This window comes from Diceros bicornis, chromosome 4 (assembly GCF_020826845.1).
Source record: "Diceros bicornis minor isolate mBicDic1 chromosome 4, mDicBic1.mat.cur, whole genome shotgun sequence".
NCBI lineage: Eukaryota > Metazoa > Chordata > Mammalia > Perissodactyla > Rhinocerotidae > Diceros > Diceros bicornis.
The window spans coordinates 88053566-88079393 of record NC_080743.1 but is presented as its reverse complement, the minus strand read 5'-3'; the positions used below and the strand labels follow the sequence as shown (position 1 = coordinate 88079393).

At 34.9% G+C, this 25828-nt stretch overlaps 1 protein-coding gene across 2 annotated transcripts in view; it reads left to right on the top strand.

Annotated features, from left to right (window-relative positions):
- RALGPS2 (Ral GEF with PH domain and SH3 binding motif 2) overlaps positions 1-25828 on the top strand; it is a 129185-nt gene that overhangs the window by 34356 nt on the left and 69001 nt on the right. For both annotated transcript variants that reach the window (XM_058539984.1, XM_058539983.1), the window contains exons 5-7: positions 2755-2844; positions 7087-7179; positions 16272-16398. In XM_058539984.1, coding sequence (XP_058395967.1) covers positions 2755-2844; positions 7087-7179; positions 16272-16398 — 310 coding nt within the window. The remainder of the gene's footprint in view (positions 1-2754; positions 2845-7086; positions 7180-16271; positions 16399-25828) is intronic.

The following is a 25828-nucleotide window of genomic DNA, read 5'->3' as shown; positions in this document are numbered from 1 at the left end:
GTTTCCTTGCCATCTGATATGCAAAGATGTTGCAGGTTCATTTTGTACGTTACTTGCCCGCTATCCGGAATCAACATTTCTTTAATGAGCTTTGGTTTCTTATAATGGGAAATGGACCTGGATGCCAGGGGTGCTCATTGCTATTGGAGTGACTGTAATTTCTAGGCCTTTTCAGCAGATATAGCTCAGATATCTATATCATTCACACACATGTACACACACAACTATTTAAAGATAAAGTATCTTGTGAGTTCATATTGATACTTCTAATTCAAATTCAGGGCCACAGTTTTACTTTACCTCTTCTGTATTATATCTGTATGTCTTTTCTTCCACACCCAGAATCCTGGTTTTCAAAGAACACAGAACATGATGCAATATCATGTAATTTACTTATTTGCTTTATCCTACATAAACAACAATCTCAAGATAACAATACTAAGACCAATAATATTACTGTAAACAGATACGTATTCTACAGATGTTCTCTCTTTTTTTAATGATTGTACTCTATATTGTCTGAGCATATAGGCTTCATATAATGAACTCTTTTAACCCTCGTTTAGTCTTAGCTGTATGAATAAGTGTATATTTAATGCTCACTAGCATTCTTATGTTGATGTTTCTCTAGTCATTTTGGTTGTCTGAGGCTTGTTCTCCAGTAGATTACTCAGAAAGGACACATAGGAACAATAATTCCTGAGTTCTTACATGTTGACAAGTTTGTCTGTCTTTTGTATAAAACTTTCTTCCCTTGATTATATTTCATACATTACTCTATTTTATTCTGACAGAATGCTGCTCTTGAAACATCTGATAATTAAATTTTCTTTTATTTAAAAATCACTTTCTGTTTTTGTCTCAAGTGCCCCGAATTTTTTTCTTCTACGTCTAGTAATTTTATTAAATTGTATCTTGGTATTGGTCGTTCTGGGTTAGTATTCTCAGGTGTGGTTAGCTTTAGGTGGGACTGTTGACTGGGGTGCACCTACAGTTATCCTTACCAGCATGGTACTTTCATGGTAGTTGGACTTCTTACTTAGGGATCCCAGAGGGGATATTTGAGCAATCAAGGCAGGGGCTGCATATCCTTTTATGACCTTGTGCTGGAAGTCAGCATCAATTTTCGTTAATCCTTTGTTCATTGAAGCCGTCATGAGCCTGTTCAGATTCAATGAAAGGTGACATACACCCCAACATTCAATGAGAGGAATGACAAAGAATTGTTGGCCATGTTTTAAAATCACAGTAGCATTTGCCTTAAAATTTGTCTGATATTAAATTTAATTAAGTCAATGATCATGCAGTTTGGATTGAACTCGTAGTTGATATTTGCTAGGGTTGTTGTTAAAATATCTAAAGTAAACTTTTGATATATTTTAGAAGTAAACTTTATTAGAATCAGGGATAATTATTGCTATTAGTATCCCAAATATAGTAATAAATATGAAAATGGCTTTGTAAAAGATATACATTTTACATTTTCATACACATTTGTAAAATCTATACAGTTTGACAATTTGTTTATAGATGAAAGTTGCAAGTAAAATCTGAAATAGTTCTCACTAAAAAAAAGATGAAGAAATATGAGGCAGTGGCATTGTGTTTTGTACAGAGATTTCTGACTACATCCTGTTTTTAGATTTGTAGAAGTTTGAGCCAACTGATAGTGCTTTGATTTTATTTTCATAGTACATGAATTAAAATGTGACATAGATATTACATTATATCATATGATAAGCAAGCTATTTTCATCAGAGTAGAACATTTTACTTATAGATGTAGTCAGCCTTCTGATGAATGATTTTTAATGTTTTTTAGAAGAAATCATGAAGATTGTTTCATTAAATTAGAAAGCATTACATAATTGTTAAAAATACAATCCTAATTTAATTTTAAAATTACTTAGATATATTTTTCTTTATAATATTTTATTTCATTTTATTCGTACCAAGAAAACCATACTTGCGGGCCAGGCCCATGGCTTAGCGGTTAAGTGCACGAGCTCTGCTTCTGGTGGCCCGGGTTCGGATCCCAGGCACGCACTGAAGCACCACTTCTCTGGCCATGCTGAGGCCGCGTCCCACATACAGCAACTAGAAGGATGTGCAACTATGACATACAACTATCTACTGGGGCTTTGGGGAAAAAAAAAGGAGGATTGGCAATAGATGTTAGCTCAGAGCCGGTCTTCCTCAGCAAAAAGAGGAGGATTAGCATGGATCTTAGCTCAGGGCTGATCTTCCTCACACACACACACAAAAAAAGAAAACCATACTTGGGATTCTTCACACTTATGATTCTGCTCATTGTAAATAAATGGCAATGTGGGGTTACACAGCCACAGAAAAACGTGCTACAAGTAACATATTTTACAATGTCTGATCTCAGAGCTTATCTAATTCTGCCCGTGTTGCAAAATACAGCAAAAAACACTTGTTCATGTTGCGTCACTCTGGTTTTATTGCATTCTCTTAGCTCTTTTCCTTCAAAATTTTATTAGCTTTTACAAATTAAAAATCATAGTGATGTTTTCATATGTATGTGTACACGCATGTATATATGTCTATATCTATGTATATATGAAGTGTATGCAATATTTGAAGATTTGTTATGTCCTGGTGGTGAGTCGAGGGAAGGAGAACATGTTTTTTTAAACAGCTGTAGGTAGTTCATCAAGTAGCTCCTGTCATAAATTTCATCCTAGTGAGTAAAGAATTTTGTCATTCAACTATTTTTAATTTTTATTTGCAGGTGAGCTTTTGGGTTGTTAGAGAGATTCTTCATGCTCAAACATTAAAAATTAGAGCAGAAGTTTTGAGCCACTATATTAAAACTGCTAAGGTAAGAAAAATGTGTGTTTTCATTTCTGGGTTCAACCATTCAACACTGTTTGTGAGTGCTTGCCTATGACACTTTATTTACTGTTTATGACACTGGAAAATAAGGCCTATTGATTAATATAAATCATTTTTTTTAATTTGATGACTATTTTCTCTGCCTTTTCCTTTATTTCTCCTGTCTTCCCCCTTTTTAAATGTCTTCTCCCTTTCTTAGAGTAGCTGAATTATTGATTTATTTGACTGGATAAGTAGACAGAGGTCAAATTATGGTGAAGTATAACATTTATAAAATATTGGACTATTCTGCAGGTGATTGAGAAAGCCTTATAGGGATTAAGAGAACACATATCAGTTATTTGCTTTTGAAATAGATCACTCTGCCAACCATGTGGAGAAAAAAAGAATAGTATAAATGAGGAAGTTTACTAAATATGTTGATTGAATGGTTATTGTGGGACGTAGATAATATGTGCAACAAGAGAAATGGAGTGTGGATTTCAAGGATAGTGAGAATTTAGAGAGGAGGATGGAACAGGACATTCCACAAGAAGATACCAAGAGTTTACTAAAACTTGTAACAACTCCAAATTTATGTTAAGTTCACTAAAAAGTGGTGTACTTGTAGCCACATTCTTCGTTATTCTTGTAATAAATATGTAACTTATCTCACCTGTGAATGAGAAAGATGGAATAAAATGAGGATACCATTTTTATAATTGTAAATTATTGAAAAACTGTAATTATTATAAGTCATACTCTTCTGTATTTTCTTTGAGCACATAGGAGCAAGTATATTCTAACATTCCTGTGGCACTAGGTGGCAGAACTAGCCTTCTAAAAATTTAAAGTGTCATAAAATTTTTGAAAACATTTGTTGTGATATGGTAGATAAATATTGTGTTTTAGCTAATAGAAATTCATAACTTTTCCTCATTGATTCTCAATTTGCATTATTGTTTTCTGGTATCTTCATTAGTTTTTTTATTACTTCTATGTTCCACTCAAAACCACCAAATTTTTCCCATCAAACCTGCCATTAGCCTCCTCCTCATCAAATAATCATTTAATTTCAATTCAGACTCTTAGAGTTTGAGTTATTTTTGACAGTGCTTGCTTTCATCCCAAATTCATAATTTTCATAATTTTTGGTCTTACTGTCTCTTAAATCCCTCTATTCTGACTTTCTGCCTTCTGTATTCAGTTTGTTATAAAACTGTCAAGTCTTTTCTCTGATTTTAGTAGATTGTATCAGTTAGGGTTCTCTAGAGAGAGAGAATATATAAAATATGTGAAGAAATTTAAGGAATTGGCTCATGTGATTGGGGTGGGCGTAGGGGGCTGGCAAGTCTGAAATCTATAGGGCAGGTGGATGGCCTTAAACTCAGGCAGGAGTTGAGGCTGCAGTCTTGAGGCAGAATTTCTTCTTCTCTGGGAGACCTCAGTTTTTACTCTTAAGGCATTCCCACTGTTGAGAAACAGCCTACCACATTATTGAGTGTAGTCTCTTTTAATTAAAATCAACTGATTGTAGATGTTAACCACATCTACAAAATATTTTCACAGCAACACCTAGATTAGTGTTTGATTAAATAACTGGGTGCCATATAGCCTAGCCAGGTTGACACATAAAACTAATCTAAGAGACACAAAAGAATATTTATGAAATATATTTAAGGTATCAAAAGAATGATTTTATTTTATTTATTTATTTTTTTATAATTTTATTTATTTATTTATTTTTCCCCCAAAGCCCCAGTAGATAGTTGCATGTTATAGTCGCACATCCCTCTAGTTGCTGCATGTGGGACGCGGCCTCAGCATGGCCAGAGAAGCAGTGCGTCAGTGCGCACCTGGGATCCGAAGCCGGGCCGCCAGCATCGGAGAGCGAGCACTTAACCGCTAAGTCACGGGGCCGGCCCAAAAGAATGATTTTAAAGTGGATACTCATGTACCCACTGCCCACTTTGAATTACCATATGTCTCTTCATATGCATTCCCCTACCCTCCCATTACAAAAGGAACCGCTGCCCTGAATTTTATGTTTGCTTTTCTTTTACAGTTTTACCGTATGTGTCCCTCAGTAATATATTGTTGTATGTTTTTAAATTTTGTTTAAATTGAATTATTCTATAATTACTTTTATACTTTCATAACTTCCTTTTTTTACTGAGCAGTGTTCTTGAATGGTTTTGAGTCTATTTCTGTTGTAGAGTATTCTGTTTGCATATACCACAGATATTCAGTATATTCTAGCTTGAGTAGTTTCCAGATTTTTGCTGTTACATTGCTCCTATAAAAGAATTCTTGTGTCAGTCTCTTGGTGCTCATGTGAGTTTTAAATCCCTAGAAATATAGAGAGAAAGGACAAATTGCCTTCAAAGAAATGACCATTAGATCAATAGCTTTCATTGAATCTGATGAGAATGATCATTTTTTTCTATGTTGGCCATTTAGGTTTTGTCTCTTGAAAGATCTGTTCAAGATCTTTCAACAATTTCTATTATGGTGTTGGTCTTTTATTGATTTTTATAGGAGTTATTTTTTTTTATGTAATTCTAGGTGCTAGCTCTCTGCTATATGCTTTGCATACATCTTCCTACTTGTGACTTGTTTTATCATCACTCTTCATGTTGTCTTTTGATATAGATGTTCTTAACTTTAGTAGTCAAACTTATTAATCTTTAATTAATTTTTATTATCTTATTTAAGTGATCTTACTCTAACCTTGGAGAATATCAAAGATGTTCTCTTATATTATCCTTTAAAAGTTTTATAGCTTTGATTTCAGTACTTGAATATTTAATCGATCTGGACTAAATTTCATATATAGTATGTATGAATTATGGATTTTAGTTCATATCTTTCCATATGAATAGTCATTCTGGCACCATTTTTAAAAAATCTTCTTTTTTAAAGCTCTCTTTATTTTATTTTGTCTGGAAGCATCTTAATGTTACCCTTGTTCTTGAAAAATGCTATTCTAGACTTAGAGTTATTTTTTTTATTTACTCTACTGGGGATTCCTTGAGCTTCCTGACCCTGCGAATTAGTGTCTTTCAGTGATCTGGGGGAAAAAACCTGCCATTATCTCTCAAATATTTCTACCCTATTATTTTTTATCATCTCTTTCTGTAACTCTAATTAGATAAATGTGAGCCTTTTTTGTTCTACGTTTCATGTCTCTTAACCTTTATTTCACGTTTCTAAAAAACTCTGGCTTTTATGTTGCATTCTGGATAATGTCTTTATATTTAATCTTCACTTTATTTGAAGCCAATACCTGATGTTATTCTCCATTTTGGGAATACTTGTTTCCTTATTCTTTTTCTTTTTCCTTTTTTTTTTTTTAACTTGAGTTCCTATTTCTTGAAACTTCATGGGAATTCTTTGAGACCTGAATTAAGGTGGTATATTAGTCAGGGTTCTTCGGAGAAACAAAACCCCTCCCCCTTCCTTAGTTCTAAGGTTAGAAACAGGCATTTTTGCCTTGGAGTCTCTTGATGGTGGGTGGGGACAGTTGTAAATGACTGATTTTTAGATAGAACTGTTGGGATGTAAGCATCTGGTAGTATGAAGAAATCTGGGAAATTAGCAATAAATGTCAAATAGATTTCTTGGCAAACTGATGGAACCTAGTGTTAGGTAGGAGTTTTCTGCAAGGAGACTGTAAAAAGCAAGATCTAGTATTGGGAAGCAGGTAGATGTCCCAGCATGAATGAGGAACAGAGGATCTGGGGATTCAGACAGGAAGAAGCAAGAAATTGAGGAGGACTGTGGAAAGCAGGTTTGAACCCTAGTCCTGGAATAATAGTACTGAGTAGGTAACCAGATCTGGATTCTGGGCACAGACCCTCTCTTGAAACTTGGATCATATGGCAGAGGCTTAATAATATTTCAGTATAAGGAAGGAGACTGCTTACTAGAAACTAGTGTGCCTAATCATACCAGGTAAACTTGATACTGAGCTGTAATTTTGGATTTCTTAATCTGTTACCCAACTAGAGGTAGATTTATTCCCAGAGCTTGCGGACAAGGCCAAGTTAGAAGGTGGAAGTTCTGTTGTCTGCCAAAATCAACTTACTGTAAACACAGTGGGTACTCTAAAGACAAATCTCAAGGAAGAGGGTAATAAGTACTGGATCACCACCAGTTGCCTAGATTGTACTTGCTGTTAATCCAAAGTGTTTTTATATTCATGCTATTTATTTTTCATCTCTCTTCCCCCCTTTTCTTAAATTTTCAGAAACTGTACGAGCTGAATAACCTTCATGCGCTTATGGCGGTAGTTTCTGGCTTACAGAGTGCCCCGATTTTCAGGTTGACTAAAACGTGGGCGGTGAGTAATCTTCCTTAGTTAAAGAAAGGTTAGACTTCCTGTTGGAAGTAAAGGTGTATTAGTTTCTTTTCTGGTTCTTAGTAAGGTTAATATTATGATAATAGATAAGGATTTTTAAATTACTTTATACTCTGTTCTTTGAAACCTGCATTTTTCTCTCTCCTTAAGTGTTTCACTAAGTAATTTTTGGATAAATTACGGCTTGGTGCTTTGTTTTTGCTCTTTAGGAAATCATTTTTGTAGAACCTCCTTAAGCATCTTTGACAACATAGTGGTTCGTGTTTACTGATGAGAAAGTATAAATGCAAAAAAATTGTGTTTAATCATGTAAAAATTATGCTTTTGGAAAGTTTGAGGAAGATCTAAATTGTAAGTTTCAAAAAAATATTTACTGATTTAGATTTCTATTATTTTTTAGTCAGGAAACTCTTAGGTTTTTTTCCTTAGAAATATTGGAAAATCTGGTAGTTAACATGGAATTATGCAGTGTTAGTACACATTCTGATATTATGTTAATCATATTTGGTTCTCTTACTTGAACAAGGTCAGGATGTGAATTTTGACTTCTGCAAATTTGTGTATTATCATATTTGAGTGACATGATAATGGCCTCACGCTTTCTAGGTATTTTTCATTTAGATTTTATATAAGTAAAATTTTAGATTTAATTAGATCTGTTCGTATTTGTTAAATACTGTTCTTTAATGTTAAAGAGGAATGATTTTGTTTATTTTTGTACAAAGGATTAGTGTGTTCTTAGGGTCCTCTGTAAAAGACATGACTGACTTTAAAAGTCTTTTTTTTAATTACTAAAATATAACTTTGTTTTTAATTTGCTTAGTGTTGCTTTCACTTTTCATAGTGTTTGAAGAGACAGATGTTTCTCATGAAAACCAGGGTAGATTTCTGTATTGGAAAAATGTTAATATGGAAGAGCTTACAATTCTCTTTATATTTTATTTGTATTTTAGAAACACCTGGGTGAAGGATTTTCCTACTTTAAAAATTATTTTTAACAGTGATGGCCTTATTCTCTTTTCTTAAAATTTGAATTTCATGCAGGAATGGAGATGATTATAAATATACAGTTATGAATTCCATCTTTGAAGTTTTAGGGAAAAGAATTATACTCTGATTTATGTTGTAGTTTAGAAAGGAGATACATTTCCTTCAAGTTAATTTTTATTTTCCTTGAAGATAGTTTTGTTGTCCCCCTCATGTATTTGTCTGGAAAACAGTTTTTTTATTTAGTAACAGCTCCATTATTAATCTGGATAAAATTTTGGTGTTTATATTAAATTTTAAAATATTCCATACTGTGCCAGGCACTGTCTAATTGCTTGACATACAATAGTGAATGATGTAAACAAAGTCTAATTCCTATACAGCTAACATTCTACTGGCAAAAGATAAAACTGTAAAGAAATAAATGATATATCATAAATAGTGATGAATGCTCTGAAGAAAAATAAAGCAGAATAAATAGGATAGAAAGGAAAGCAGGGAAGTATTTTATATATATAATTTTATTAATATATATTATACAACAATATATGTTATATAATATATAATATATGTTATATAATAATATATCATGTTATATAATATATATTATATATGTTATATAATAATATATGTTATATAGTGTGTGTGTGTGTATATGTATATTTATATATATATCGTAAGAGAGTCTCTGGTAAGTGACAGTTGGGTGGAGACCTGGGAGGAGTTGAGAGAACCATTCATGTGGAATCTGGGAGGAGAGAATTCCAAGCAGAAGTAATAGCCAGTGCAAAGTCCCTGATAATGTTCAGTGAATAGCAGGGTAGTCAGTGTTGACAGAGTGGAATAGCTAGGGAGTAGTTGATGGTAGGAGATGAGTCCAGAGAGGTGGCATCAAATCAGAAAATGGAGATGCTGTTTATTGATATTTAGGAGATACAGAGAAAGAGTGGAGAGTGAGACTCTATTTTACACATCTTAAGTTTGAGTTGGCTGGTAGATGTCCATGTGGAACTGGAAGGTCAGAGTTGGGTCTACAAGTTGAATAGAGCAGTTGGGGCTAGACATAAAGGTCTGTGATCATCATCATCAAGATTGTATTTAAATCATGAGGTTGGATGGCATCAACTAAGGCATGAGCACAGATGAAAAGCCCTGGAACCCTCTAAGATGTAGAGACCGGAAACTTGAGGAGGAGCCAACAAAGAAAATATCATAGATAGGAGAAGTTTCCCAGGTAAAGAAAGTGTTTCAAGAAAGAGTGAATCACCCGTGTCAAATGCTGCTAATAAGTTGAGAACTTGGAGATGACTATTGGATTTGGCCATTGGAAAGGATTGGTGACCTTGGCAATGGTGGTTTCAGTACAGTGGTGGGGTGAAAGACTGATTGGATTTGAGAGGATGGTGGCGAAAAAATGGAACAGCCAGTATAGAGAATACATTTGAGGAGTTTTGCTGTAAAGGGCTGAGGTGAGGTGCTGCAGAGAAATTGGGCAGTAGCTGGAGAGGAGTGTGAGACCAAAGATTTGTGGCATTTTGTTTTGTTTTGGAGATGAGATCCTTGACAGTATGTTTGTTTGCTGGTGGCGATGATCTAATAGAATGGGAAAAATGGTAAGAGAACGAGGGGTTACTCCAGTGATACTCTGGAAGAGGCAAGAGGGAATTAGATCCAGTATTCTAGGGGAGCAGGGACAGTTTATCCATTTTAACAGGACAGAAGGGGGTGCACTTGGTTAGAGATGCAAGTAAGTTGGTAGATTTGGTGGTGGGATTCTATAGAAGTCCTTCTGATACTTTGTTTCTTAAGACATAAGCAAGGTCATTAATTGAGGGTGATGGGGGAGAGGTGTTGGAGGTTTGAAGAAAGAGGAAAGGATGAAAGTCATCTAGGAGAGTGTAGAGTGAATTAACTAGGGAAATGTAGGTTTGGTATGCCTTATGAAGGATCCACTTGAGATTTTTGGTCATGAATTGAAAGTGAAACTAGTCAGCAAAGTTATGTATTCTCCAGCTAGGTTCAAGTGCTCAGCATTAGTCTGGAGTTGTGCTGAGAATTGTATTTAACCAGAGTTGGAATTATTTTAGGCTTGTTTATATCACAGAGGGGTCAAGGATAGAAAAAGAGATAAAATGGGTAAATGTAAAAGTTGTTTTAGTGATAGATGAGGAATCTAACACAAGTAAAAGGAGAGAGAGAATGAACAGTGAAAAGGTAGTCATGGTAACTGGATTGGAAATCCTGGTGCACTCAAATACTTAGTGGATTCAGGATGACCAAGGGAGTGGAGGCTGAGAGTGGTGAAAATAAGACCATTTAAGAAGGAGAAGTCAAGAAACTGAGAAATCTGGGTTGGGCTTCTATGTGAAGATTGCAATCACCAGGATGTAAGAATAATGTTAGTTCATGGACTCTTATTTTCCAACTACTAAAATCTTGCAAGATATGGGAAAAATGACTTGTGGCTCTATTAATGACAGTAATAACTGTTATAATCTAGTGCTCTCTGGGTCCAGTTAGACACTAGCCACATGTGGCTATTAAATTTAAAGCATTAAAATTAAATAAAACTTAAAATTCAGTTCCTCAGTCGTACTAGCCACATAACAAGCACTCAGTAGTCACTTGTGGCTAGTGTCTCTCATATTGGACAACACACACATAGAATGTTTCCATCATCACACAAAATTTGATTAGACGGCACTGATCTAGTGCTTGAAATTAATAGAAGCCGGAGAATTTTAAAAGGATAGTGGGATAGTAAGCTGGAAGGAATTGTAAAGTGTAAGAAGTGAGGATTACACCTAATTCAACTCCAGGCTCATGTTATGTGGTTTGTAGGAAAAGAAAGAGAATGCTTAAAGAAAAGGTTAAGGATGGGCTTTTGCAGAGGATGGACCATGAGTCCCAGAGAATACAGTTGGAAAGGATTGGGAGGTGTAGGGTGTTGGATCAAATTCAAAGATAATAAAGATCGTATGGGTTTCATGGGCATTTGGGTTAAAGATTTTTAATGAATGAGGAATTGAGAGTGTTTTGTTTTTTTAACCAATAAAGGGAATGTACCCAATCTATAACATCCTAAATGGGGAAAATAGTAGGAACATTCTCTTCAATGTCAAAGAAAAGGGTGCACATTTTCACTGTTTCTATTCAACATAGAAATCCTAGCCAGCACAGTCAGAAAAAAAATGATTAAAAATAATAGGATTTATCCTCAAAAAATTAAATAAAGAATTACCATTTGATCTAGCAATTTTACCTCTGGGTATATACCCAGAAGAATTGAAAGCAGGGACTCAAACAGATATTTTTACGCCAGTATTCATACAGCATGATTCACAATAGCCAAAAAGTGTAAATAACCCAAAGGTCCGTCAACAGATGAATGGATGTACAAAATGTGGTATGAACGTACAATGGAATATTATTCAGCCTTAAAAAGGAATGAAATTCTGACACATGGATGAATCTTGAAGACATTATGCTAAGTGAGATAAGCCAGACACAAAAGGACAAAAACACCATATGATTCCATTTATATTGAGGTACTGAGAGTAGTCACATTTGTAGAGACAGAAAGTTGAAGGTGGTTGCCAGGGGCTGGGAGGAAGGACGAATGAGAAGTTATTGTTTGTTGGGTATGGAGTTTCAGTTTGTGAAGATGAAAAGAGTTCTGGCCATGGATGGTGGTGATGGTTGGCCAATAATGTGAATGTACTTAATGCCATTGAATTGTACACTTAAAAATGGTTGAGTGCGGGCGCTCCGCTGCTGGTGGCCCGGGTTCGGATCCTGGGCGCGCACCGACGCACCACTTCTCTGGCCATGCTGAGGCCGCGTCCCACATACAGCAACTAGAAGGATGTGCAACTATGACATACAACTATGTACTGGGGCTTTGGGGGGAAATAAAATAAATAAATAAAATCTTAAAATAAATAAATAAACAAATAAATAAATAAATAAAAATTAAAAAAAAAAAAAAGGGCCGGCCCTGTGGCTTAGCGGTTAAGTGTGCGCACTCCGCTACTCGCGGCCCGGGTTCGGATCCTGGGCGCGCACCGACGCACTGCTTCTCCAGCCATGCTGAGGCCACGTCCCACATACAGCAACTAGAAGGATGTGCAGCTATGACATACAACTATCTACTGGGGCTTTGGGGGAAAAATAAATAAATAAAAATTTTAAAAAAAATGGTTGAAATGGTAAATATTATATATATTTTACCACAATTTTAAAAAACAATAGGATTTATTAAGATGACTGAATATACAAAATCAGTTGTATTTGAACTTAAAAGGATGCTGTTTACAATATCAGTAAAAGAAACAAAATAGCAAACAATAAATGGAATAAAATGTGCAAGAACTATATGCAAAAGATTATAAAACGTTATAGGAAGTCATTAAAGAAGAACTAAATAGATGGAGCAGTCATCCCTTGTTCATGGATAGGAAAATTTAAAGATGCCAGTGCTCCCCAAATGTATATAGAGTTTATGTGCAACTTGAATCAGAATCCCAATCTGGGCATTTGGACAAGATTGCTTATAAAATTTACATGGAAATGCAAAGGTTCAGGAATAGCCAAGATATTCTTGAAGAGGAAAATTCTTGGGGGCTTGGGTACTTGCCTAACAGATATCAAGACATATTGTATTATTTAGACAATGTACGGTTAGTGCACGTTTAGCTGTATCAACCAACAGAACAGAATAAAGAACCCAAAAATAGATCCTTGCTTTTATAGAACTCTGATGTATGGCAGTAGTGGCACTGTAAACCTGGAGAAATGAGGGACTGTCTCTTGGTTGGAACTGGAAAATTGGTAATCAGTTTGGGGACAAAATGAAATTGGGCCTCTTACAACATTCACAAAAGTCATTGTGAGATGGATTAAGGACTTGAATATGAAATGCAAAACTTTAAAGCTTTTAGAAGAGAAAAATAGCTGAATATCTCCGTGGCTTGGCATGAATAGATTTCCGGCCTGGGAGGGGTAAGGATATTTTAGATAAGATACAAAAAACTCAAACCATCAAAGAAAAGATGGGCAAGTTTTGCCACATTAAAGAAAGAATTTCTGTTCATCAAAAGATGTCTTTGGGCCAGCCCTGGTGACCCAGTGGTTATGTTCGGCACACTCCGCTTTGGCGGCCTGGGTTCGGTTCCTGGACATGGACCTACACCATTCGTCTGTCAGTGGCCATGCCATGGCAGTGGCTCACATACAAAAAGAGGAAGATTGGCAACAGATATTAGCTCAGGGTGAATCTTCCTCAGCAGAAAAAAAAAAAAAAGAAAGAAAAAAAATTATCTTAAAGAAAATTGAAAAGAAGCCCCAGAGTTGGGGGAGATGTGTGCACCAGTTGTAACTGATCACGAATTTGTATCCAGAATATATAAAGAACTCTTACAAAGCAAAAAGGAAAAATAGAAAAGTGGGCATCACTATGGTACTCACAGAAGAGAAAATACACATGGAAGCAGTGAAAATGAGCAAACTACAGCCACACACGACATTGTGGATGAAACTTCAATGTCAAAGTGTTGCGTGAGTAAAGCAAGTGCCAAAGACTATAAACAGTATGACATTTTTTAGTCAAAAGTGGAATAAAATTTAAGACAATGATAAACCAAAAATTTAGGATGGTGGTTACTGGTTACCTCTTACAGATAGTCAAGGGAATTGGATATGGAAGGAGCACATAGGTAGATGTGTGTTGTTGGTATGTAGTTCTTTGGTAGGAAGGTGGATGCATGTGTATTTGTTATAAAATTTAAAAATAAATCAATTTAACAAGAAAGTCATATCAGGGACTAATGATAATTGAGTGTCAAGAACAAAGGATTATAATTAATCTTCACGTGAGGTCCAAGATAAATAAATAAATTATTTATGCAAATACATTTTTTACAAATTGTATGGGGTTAGAAATCAAGGTGATGAGGGGTGATCTGGGAATCTTGTATTTCTTTTGGTGACTGACGTGAACAGGGATTCATCTAGATTTTCCCAAAGCACATTGTTATGGTAAAGTGGTGTAGACATCCAGCCAGGAACCGTTGGAGTTTCCACATTCAGGCACCGATGAAAGTTTGAAGAGCTCTGCCCCCAGTTGTTATGCTCCTGGCCAGAGGAAGAGCGTGGCACCCAAAACATGTAGAGTTAGAGCCCTGTGAAGTATTTTGTTTTCCTCCTTTTTTTGAGGGAGGAGTATAGTGAAGTGACATTGTAAGGATAACATTAGGAACATTAGAAAAAGATTTGAAAAGGGGGAAAAGAAAATCGAGGCTTCTTAGTTATAGCTTTGGCCCGTGGGCTTTGGATGAGTTTCTGAGCTATCACTAGGAAATAGGTATTTTAACATCTCATTAATTCTTTTAGCCATATTCTTCCTCTAAATAGTCTTCTGGAAAGAAGTCTCTGCTGCCTGACCTCAGATTGAATCCTTTTAATCTGGTTATTGATTTATTATGAAAATTCCAAAATATAAGTTATTTTTATACATATTAGATCATGTAGTTCTTACCCTCAGTTTGTGTTTCAGATGTGGCAAAATCAGTTATGAGTTCCAAGTAGTTTGTTTCTCCTGATCCTGTATCAAAGTTTTTGAATGATTGACTTAGGGACAAAAAGAATAGACTTATTGTTATCTGTGCTGTGTCACATTGCTGTATTTTACGTATCTAAATGCTTTGTCATGTGGGAGAGAAAGGGAGCGTTGGATTTATAGGTAGCAGCAGAGATTTACACCTAATCTTGACAATGCTAACCAGGGGTGTTGAAGCTGGGCCAGGGAGAAGATTGTGAAACCACTGTTTTAGACCGTGAAATATCTACCTAAATCATTAAAACAAAGGACTCCTTGAAATCTTGTGCTTTAAACAGGGAGGGATACTGGTCAGACATTTTTCTGATAGAGATTATCTGAAGATAATCTGCATCTTGGAGCCTGTGAAAAATGGATTTCAACTTCAGTCCCAACTGTACTACTTGTGATACTAGAAAGCATAGTGGACTAGGTGTCACAGTACTCTTCATCTCCAGGACCAGACTGAGACCGTGAAAAACAGGAACCTACGTCTTTGTGAGTGGATGTCTGAGTGTTAGAATTTTCTGCCTCTTGAGCTAACCATGTGATCACCTTTGAATCTCAGTCTCCTCATCTCTAAATAAATCCTCAGACATTTCTGTTAACCTCACAGGAGAATTAGATGAGAATTTTGTAGTTGGAGATGTTTTGCATGCTATAAAATGACACTAATATTTTATGATATAAATAAATAAGGTGAAATTTTATTACATCGTAATAGTAACTTCATACGTTTAAAGAAAAAATATTTTTTTCCAGTGTCTTTGGTATGCTTAAGAAAATATTTTCTGAACCTTTTATTTAATGTTATTTGGGTGACTGACCTTGTTTTTCTTTCATACCCCTTGGTTTTCTCCATTTTTGTCCAAGGGCGCTTGCTACAAATCTATCCCTCAAGCCTCTTAGAACAATTTCACTTGATTGTTCAACCATATGCAATATAGCACTGCTCAAAGGGATCAAAGAAGAAATGTCTTGTCAAAAATCCAAAAATGTAAATCACAGTTTTATGGTTATTGTTAGAACTAGCCATGGTTAGATTTGTCAAGAAAAATTGTTACTTAAATCAAGAAATTCAGTATTTACTTCTTAATGATTATGTAAGAATCATCTTTATCTTTGAGGAGGCAGGGGACAGTGTATTAAAACATTTGGGCATTTGAGCTGAATAGGAATACATAATTATTTTAAATTAGGAAAATGATCAAAAATTGCTTAACCATTTAAAATAGTGAAGATGAGAAATGTATTGTGATATACAATTGATTTTATGTACATACAAAGGATATTATATTTTATAAATAATGGATTTGGGTTTATTATCTTAATAGACATGTCTGATTTTGTTTTATTTATGTACTACCAAAATATAATTAAAGAAGGTATAACTTTGAAATAATATTCAAATTTACAGTAAATACAACTTCAGGTCTTTGCTATAATAAAATGGGATTTGGAAATAACTTAGGCTTTTCTGTTTGTTTTTTAGTTATTAAGTCGAAAAGACAAAACTACCTTTGAAAAATTAGAATATGTAATGAGTAAAGAAGATAACTACAAAAGACTCAGAGACTATATAAGTAGCTTAAAGATGACACCGTGCATTCCCTATTTAGGTGAGTTATGTCACCGTGTGTTTATTATGCCTAGTTGTTGCTCTGCCTTAATCAGTAATTTATATAAAATTCAAGATATTCTAAAAGTATATGTATCCTTTAAAGAAATTACTGCAAGATTGTTAAGTTGAAAAAATTGACTAAAGGAATATGTTACCTTATTACCTGGCATGTATTTTCATATTGAATTAGCCTTTTGCCCTTACAGTTTTTCATAGACTATCATTTTTTCTTAGAGATTGGACCATATGGTAAAATAATGTTTTAGCTATTTTAGTAATGAAACAATGCTTTTAAAAAAATGAAACAATAGTTTGCAATGAAGTTTAATGCTGTAAAAATATTTAACATTAAAGAAATTGATCAGAAGATGTATTGAATTTATTTTCAACATCATGAGTTCTTATTTTATATAGTTGGCAGATATTTTAGGGTGAATTATGAAGAGTAGTCTTAATGAATGTTGGTGTTACTGTTTTCTTAGATGAAATGAGTTGTTTAGCTGTGGAAATTTATGTTAGTGCTGAGACAAATCTGTATTTTATATATCAATTGACTGAGAATTTGTCTTTTTATTGTATATTTTACAGTGTTTATAAATTCCAAGAAATATTTAACCAATAACATTATAAGATTATTTTCAAGAAAATATGAATAATGCTTTGTTAGGTGTTTGAATGAGAAGTCGTCTGAAACTGTCCCTTTTAAAATGTGTATGTGAATTTAAATGCAGAAAATACTCTATATGATACATACCTAGCATATATTAAGATATATTGGTTTAATCCTGTGTAGAGAGTAATCAAATGGTAAACATTTGTTTCTTTCTAATATCCCTTTTTCTCCCTTATCTCTACTCTGTCTTTTATATAATTAGTCTTACTGGATTTCACGATAGGTATTTTTGAAAGTACTTTAAAAACCTGTTATTTGTTTAGAAGATGCTGCAGTGTCATCTTTGAAGTTTTTACAATACTGATGACTAGAAGACAAAGTAGGGGCAGAGGCAGTTGATAGACTGTCATTCAGCTGCTGTGAAGCATCAGCCTTCAGTTTGTCAGAGAACAGTTGAACTCATTAGAACATTGTGGGACATCCTAGGATTCCAGTGGGAATAGGGAGTGTTAGGCACCTTGTGTTGAAAGCAGAATATCCCTAAGCACAGTGTAGATAATAGCTGCTACATACCAAAATATTGTGTCCTCTTTCTTTGATAAACAGTTCAGGGCCATACTGAGCATGACTCCATCAGAGAGGCTCTAAGCTGGATGTTAGGAGAGACATTCTGCATGTACTCCACTTTTTACTGCAGCCTGAGCTATGTTCCTTCTTGAAAATGTAATTTGGAGGAGAAGAGGAATAGAGGATTTTCAAAAAATCATCACGGGGGGCCAGCCCGGTGGCACAAGCGGTTGAGTGCACGTGCTCCGCTGCGGCGGCCCCAAGTTGGCCGCTTCGGATCCTGGGCACGCACCAACACACCGCTTGCTAAGCCATGCTGTGGCGGCTTCCCATATAAATTAGAGGAAGATGGGCATGGATGTTAGCCCAGGGCCAGTCTTCCTCAGCAAAAAAGAGGAGGATTGGCATTGGATGTTAGCTCAGGGCTGGTCTTCCTCACACACATGCACAAAAATCATCAATATCTTCATACTGCGTAAGAACATAAACTTTTTATAGCAAAAAGAACATCAGACTGAGAATCAGCAACCCTCAATTCCAGAATGGTTCTACCATACTAACTTTTCAAGTCATTGAGTTGTCTTCTTTGAGCCTTGTTCTTTTTACCTAGAAACAGCACGCATAGGACCACAGTCATGTTCTTCTGAAGGCTGGATGGGACCACAGTGATCTCTTCTAATTCACTTATTTTACATTTGAGAAAACCAAGGTCCAGAAAGGTGGAAGACCTGGCTCACAGTCCAAAGACCTAGTTACTGACAGATCCACAGTCTGAAGTCTTGATCTAGCATCTTTCCAATTACACCTGCTAAACTCTCATTCTAAAATTTACTGATTCTATGACTGTATTTTTTTCTCATTGAAATGTTTTTCTCAAATTCCATAATGTGTATCTTTTTGAAAAAAGAAATTAAGGTTATTTTCTTTTGAAAATGGGAAAATGACAAAATAATATAAATCCTTGTTCTGTGATGTTTAGTTCAGAGGTCTTTGTTTTATATTTTCCCTCAGTGGAGACTTCAGTACAGGATTTGAAGTTGTCTGTGTGTGCACAGATGCACATTCTCCTGCACGTAGAGAGAAAGGGAGGAAACCACTAGCATAGCTGGAGTTTAATGGAATCTGGAAAGGTTTTCTACTAGAGAATATACCTGTTTTCTCCCAGCCCTGATACCTGAAACAAACACAGTAATTATTCCTGTGGGTTAAAGCAAATGAGGCGAATACTGAGGTGGAGAAATTAATTTGGAGAAAATGTTAGGACAATTATCTTTCCTGTATCTTCAATTTTGTCTCCATTGACTCCTCTTTTCTATTCCCTTTCATTTTATGTGTTCTCATGACCCAGAATCTTCCTTCTCACTGTTACCATGTAATTCTCCTTTACTTTATACCTAAGCTAATAAAGAGTACCCTATTCCTCCTTTCTCCTTTTTCTTGCTGTTTTGCACAGCATGCTGTTATCTCCCTCTTCACTCAGAAATTTTCCTGATAAGGTCACCACTGACTTCCTAGTTGAAACATTTAATAGATATTTCTCGAGCCTCATCTTAATTTTGTGAGGTTGATACTAGTTATTTCTGCTTCTTGAAATTCTCTACTAATAGCACCAGTCTCTCTTGGTTTACCTCCTACTTTGTGGCTTTTGTTTTATTGGCTCCTCTTTCTTTGCCTTTCTCTTAAACCAATTCTTCTAGAGGTCTCAGTGCACTTCTTTTCTTACTCTATACACTCATTTGGAGTAGTCTCATTCAGATTTTTTCTGTATATTGCCTGATTGCTCCCAGATCTAGACTAGACCTGTACACCCAACAGTCTGTGTAGTTCTTGGGGCCTAGTAACGTTTTAGGTACTCATATACTGATTGAATGAGACATCTATAGGTAACCCTAATTCAGCATGTCCACAAGTAAATTCATAATCTTTCCCCCTTTCTCCAAAACTGGTCCCCATCTTGTCTCCTAACTTAGTCTAACAGTGACCTCAGTGTAACATTTTATCTGCACTACTCCACCACACTAGAAACCTGGGGTTTTTATTGGATTTCTCTTCCTCCTCTACTTCTCATATTCTCTGGTGAAATGACATGCATGTTTCTGAGGGTTATCCAAGAATTAGAAACCAAAAGGGGAAAAATGGCAAAGTACTTAAGTTAAAATAGAGAACATACACTTTGATATCTACATAATTTTTATATTGGAAGTCTTCATATAATTATGTAGCCTTATACTAGTTTGTGAAGAATCATCTAAGATTGTGAGGTAATTGTGGAACATTTGGTAAACTGGGGAAAGGAAAATGAAACATTTGTCATATAAGTTACTGTGACTTAGTTAGTTTCCAGCATGAAAACAGTCCTTTTAATGTAGTGACAGTTTTGTTTTGTTTTATAGCAAACCTTGAGATTAAATGTATTCCATCTATCAAAACATGCATGCTTTTCCTAAGAAAACGTGAAGTATTTTCATCTTATACAACTTTTGACTTTGATTTGTTTACATCATAGACAGCTGGTTCATTTTTTCATTCTTGATCTTCAATACTGAAGTGTTTTGAAGAGTGAAGATTTAACAATAGTTTATATCCTGTTAATATTTACTTTTTTCATATTTTGTTCTAATTTAAAATGAATTAGGATCGTGGTTTTTAAATTTAACTTGTTTTGGTTTCAGAATCCTTTCCCATCCGAGGAAACTAGGCCTAATGCAGTTGCTGACAGTGTCAACATTTATGAGAAGCTGTACATTCTATAGGACAGAACTTGCCCTGAAGACATTTGAAAGATGATACTCATTATGCAAATTGGTAGCTTCTATTTAATTATCCCTCTTCAAGTATACAGAATTTGCATAATGCTGCCCTTTATTCATTATGTCCTCAAGGGTTCTTAGGGAAAGAATATATCAACCAAAATAATCTATAGTGCATAGAGAAGAGGTAAAGGCTAATCGTGTTTGTTAACATGAGAGAAGTGATCCAGACTCATGGTGTTTTTGCCCCTAAAAAGTATGGTCAAACCAACCATTCTTTGTGAAGCTTAAAAAAGGAGGTGGGGGTTTATGTGCTGACAGAACTCTGATTTTGATACTGCCAGATTTATCTGTAATTCAATATGGATTAAATTATAAGAAGGAGAAAAGGTTTTCTTGGCTTTCAACTCATTATCCCTTGAAAAGTTGTCTCTTCTGTTGGTTTGCATTCAAGGTAAAAATTAGTCAGCCTGGACAATGTAGTGAAAAATTCTTAGAATAAGGAGACGATTTTTCTGGAGAGGAATAGTTTGGCAAATCTCAAGGAAAAAAATGTTTAATATGAGAATTATTGCTTTAAATCTGAAAATCATTAACAGCACTCATTTGTTCTTGTCATTGGAGAACAATCTTAAGTGTTATTGAAGAACTTGGCATGGGAAGTTTTGCTTTGCTAGAAAGAGAGAAAAATAGAATATGGTGCAAAAATAATTTAGTTGTATGAATCAAATATTCTTTTCATGTGCATTTTATAGCCTCATTTCTATTTTATTCATGTAATTTTGGGAAGATACAGTAGCTCAACCAGTTTAGAATGTTTTCTGGGAGAGAAAGCATATTTTTAAAACGATGTGAAATAAGTAAATTGTTGTAGTTCTATATATTGCTTTCTATTAAGTAGAAGCAGAGGAGTTTTTGAAAACTCCTGCCCTTCTCTAGGACATTAGTACATTGTTTTGATGTATCTAGGTATCACTCCTCACTCTTAAGAGATCCCCTGCCCCCACTTAATTTTTGATTTAATATGTTAGATTTTCATAATAGGCCCCCTTTTTTTTTTGAGAAGAGAAAAGCTGTCTTTATAACCTTCTGTAATATAGTGTCCCCTCCATCCTTTGTTCTCTGAAAAGTACCGTTTTATTTTTGTTATGATGTTTTCATTAATCTCTCTCCTCCTCAGTAGTCTGTAAGCCCTTATTTGCCTGGTCCAAGGCTTTATCCTTAGCATTAGAACAAAGGTAGGCACTTAGTAATATTTGTTGGTTGAATTAATTAATTAAATGATCCCTTTCTGGCTCTTCCCATTGTTTCAGTAATTTTATTTGTTTTTAATACAATAAATTTATTTCTGTAGGCATTTTTGTACACATCAACTTCCTACCCACCCCCAGTTTTCTTTGGTGCATCAGCTTGCTAACCAGTATTTGCTTAGCAGTATGCTTGATGCAAGATATATGGCAGGGATCAAAACGGACTTTGTCCCTGCTTTTGTGCCACTTAACATCTCTGTAATACCAAAGGCTCAGGTTGGTATCATTATCTTATGAATAATCTCTCCTGTCTCCTGTGTCATGGAAGAGGTACATATCATTGCCAGGCTTTGTTAGTGGTGTTCTCATCACAGCTAGTGAAATGTTTAAAGCGTGCCGAAACTTAAAAGGATCTTCAGGTTTTATTTGATCCTCTTTTATTTCTCTGCAATTTTTACCTGTCTTGATCTCTCAGTGGGATACAGTTCTTTAGTTTTACATTAGTTTTAGAAATTTCTACTAACCTATGTACAAATATTTTTTAAAATAATAGCTTTTTATTCTCATTTCTGTTCAGATAATTTCAACCAAGTCCAAAGCTTTCTGCAACTCTGTGGGAATTAATGAGATTTTTTCCTTCCCCTTTGGTAGACTTTTTCTCGGTTAAACATATAAAAATTTCTAACGCTGATCTCAAAAATGCTTAATGGTTAAAAAATATCATTGGCTTTTAATATTTTAAGAGTTTTATTCCATTTTCCTTTCTTTGGTTTGATTTGTAGATAATATACACCATGGGTTACTTTACCTTATTCTTCTTATTAGATTATATATTGTATTCTAAAATAGCAATAAAGCATGTTCAGTCGTTTTCTTTTGAATCCTAAGAATGAGCTCTGACCAAATGGCAGTTAGCTCTAGCTTTTTCTTTAGCCAAAATTACGTCCCCATTTTCCATTACCTCACTTATATCCTTTTTTACCCTCTTTCTTTTTTGTATATTTAAAATTCTTCTAACATTCTTGAATGGTATATTTTCTGAAGTTTACTTTAGATCACTTGAAGACTTGTGATATAAAATTGCTGGGGATGGCGTTGCATTAATTTCTTTCCCATGTTCATAGTTTTTCCTTAAGAGCCTATATCTTAAAAAAAAAAAAAATGTGTAGCAGCTATACAGGTCTGCATTTTAATCATAAACAGAATCCCTCAGTTCCAACAGCTTTGCCAGTGGTGTTTCCAACTGCTGATATTTCAATAATTTGTTTTGTAATTTTTTTGAGCAAACCTTAACAGGAGAATAATAATAAAAATCTTAATAGCTAACATTTATTCAGTGCTTAATCCTATATGCCCAACACTATGTACTTTACATAAATTATCTAATTCTTAAGAGTTTTATAAGGTAAGTGATATTATTACTCATATTTTACAAGTGAAGAAACAGACAAATGAGGTTAAATTGACTTGCTATAAAGATATGGGTTATAGCTATTTCATTTATAGTTCAAAGAAAGCATTATGCAATTAGATTAATATTTTGGGAATCTGTATTAGATTCAAATTTTGAGTTTATTCTTCAGTCTTTCCTGTAATTATCTATAGAATTACAACTTAATAACAATATATTAATCCTGCTGATAAAATTGAAGACTGAGCTTATTTTTAGATGGCTTTTTGGAGAGGGGGTCATGGCATTGTAAATGGGATAATTTTCTTTCTTGGTAAGAAAATACTTTGGTAAGAAAGTATTTATTTTCATGGAAAATATATACTTTTAGTTTCACAGACACTAAAAGACTAAAAATTTGTTAGGGTGTAATAATCTTTAACTTACTATTAAGATTAAGTATATAAAAATCATATTACATTAGTACAGGTTTACAAGTAATTTAAAACATTTTTATGGTTGTAGAAGTTTTTATGGCTTTATTATTACCAGTAGGAGTCTTGAAAATATAATGCTAGAAGAATTAATACTCTCATATCATGACTCGTAGAGTCAGGTGAACATTAGACTGAAAATTTGATCTTTATACTCTACCAGGCTTGGAGTCTGAGAATAAGTTTATTTGTAGATATCTACTAAATTTTAAGGTGGTGTCTAGAATTGGCTTTCTCCAAAATCTCAAGTTTTAAAAATTTACTTTAGAGATACCAAGTTTCCTAGGCATTGATGAGCTTCCATTGAGTACCAAATAGAGTCTAAATCATATTTAGGATAAGTTAATTTCATTTATTAAAAATACTGAACATAAAGAATCCTTCTGTAAACCAGCTCCAAGATTGTAGCTCAGTCTTACTGAAGTAAGTGAACCACATCTTTATTCCTAGGTAACCTGCAGAGTAGCTAGCTATTGGACCTTACCTACCACACAAATGACCTAGCTAACCTCTCACAAGATCCTCGTTAGGCTGAAATTCCTGCTATGTCTATTCTTGCCTTAATTTTTCTTTTTCTTTTCTTATGGTGCAGTGTCTTCACTACCTGACATAACAGCTGACATAGCTCTATTAGGTTTGCAAATGAAGATCATAGATCAATGTAATTTTATGCCTGAAAACTTGGCTATTGTTTCTTTTTAACACATTTATTCATCACATACTCTATGCAAGGCGTCATGATAGGTATTGCAGAAAGTACATAGATGAATAGTAATAATCTGATAACTAAAGTCTACTGAGTCCTTACTTGTGTCAGGCATTATTCTAAATGTTTTACCACATGTTATTACCTCATTTGATTTTCACAATAACTGCATGAGCTGGGTACTGTTATTGTCCCCATTTTATACATAAGAAAACTTAGGCAGGAGTATATAAATTGCCCAAGGTGGTAACATAGCTAGGAAATGGTAGAGCTGGGCCACAAACCCAAGCAGGTCTGACTTGACTACATTCAACCATCATATAATACTGGTTCTTATTCCCTGCTTTTAAGGAACTCACTTGCCTAAATTATTCTTAAGCTCTCCAGGGACTCCAGAACAGAGCTATATCAGCTCTATAAAGGAGAGCAAAATGGGCCCAGTGGCCAACGCAGTTTAGCGTTCTGCCCAGTTTTCTAGTTGTATGTTGACTTTCATATCATTCTAGTTTTAATAATATTCCTCTTCTGTGAAAATTCTGTAAGACTTGTCTTTGATAGAGTTTTGCATGTTTAAGTGAAATACTATAGTTCTGTCAATAAATGGAATCCCCTAGTTCTATTCACTTAAGATTTGATGTATCAATTAGGGGCCAGCCCCATGGCTTAGTGGTTAAGTGCGTGCGCTCCGCTACTGGCAGCCTGGGTTCGGATCCGGGCACGCACCAACGCACTGCTTCTCCAGCCATGCTGAGGCGGCGTCCCACATAGAGCAACTACAAGGATGTGCAACTATGACATACAACTATCTACTGGGGCTTTGGGGAGAAAAAGGGAAAAAAAAAGGAGGAGGATTGGCAATAGATTTTAGCTCAGGGCTAGTCTTCCTCAGCAAAAAGAGGAGGATTAGCATGGATGTTAGCTCAGGGCTGATCTTCCTCACAGGAAAAAAAAAAAAGATTAAAAAAAAAAGGGTTTGGTGTATAACAATTAGATGCCTAATTCCTCCCAGAAGTCTTATACCAGATTTTTTTGGTTCTGGGGGTAGTGGACCAGGATTTGAAAACCATTTTAAGATGATGATAGGTAAAACAAAGAATAATGCTGCTATAAGGTTTTGATGTTCTCTTACCTTCTTTAACCAGGAGTTTTATTTTGAGATGTAACAGAGGAAAAACATTGGTCGTGTTGGTGGACTTGGGTTGTTCAAATGATTATCTTCAGTTCTGATTGGATTCTCTTTTTGCTTGAGTCAAAATCTCATGAGATTTCTCTAAAATTTTAGCTCACAAATGAATGAAGGGAAGGTCAGCTGAAAGCAGTGAACATTTTTCTGGAAGGAAATTGTTCCAGAAGGTTGGTAATAAAATTGTTAGTTGCAAAGATGACTTAAAGACACACACACTATAAAAATGGAATTAGCAATTTGGACTAGCCAAACCACTATAGATTCTGCTCTGAGGCTGTTGAATCTCAGTATCGGGAAAATATCTAGCATTTGGTGGAAATTGTTTTAGTACCACCCATAAGTATGCAGTAAAATGCTTGGTAAAGCTGTCCAAGCTGTCTGACTTGAATAGAAGACAGGTTTTTTCCAAATAGTAAGGATCAGTAAATTGGGGGCAGCGGCGAGGGAGAAGTATTAATAAGTTTAGAGTTAT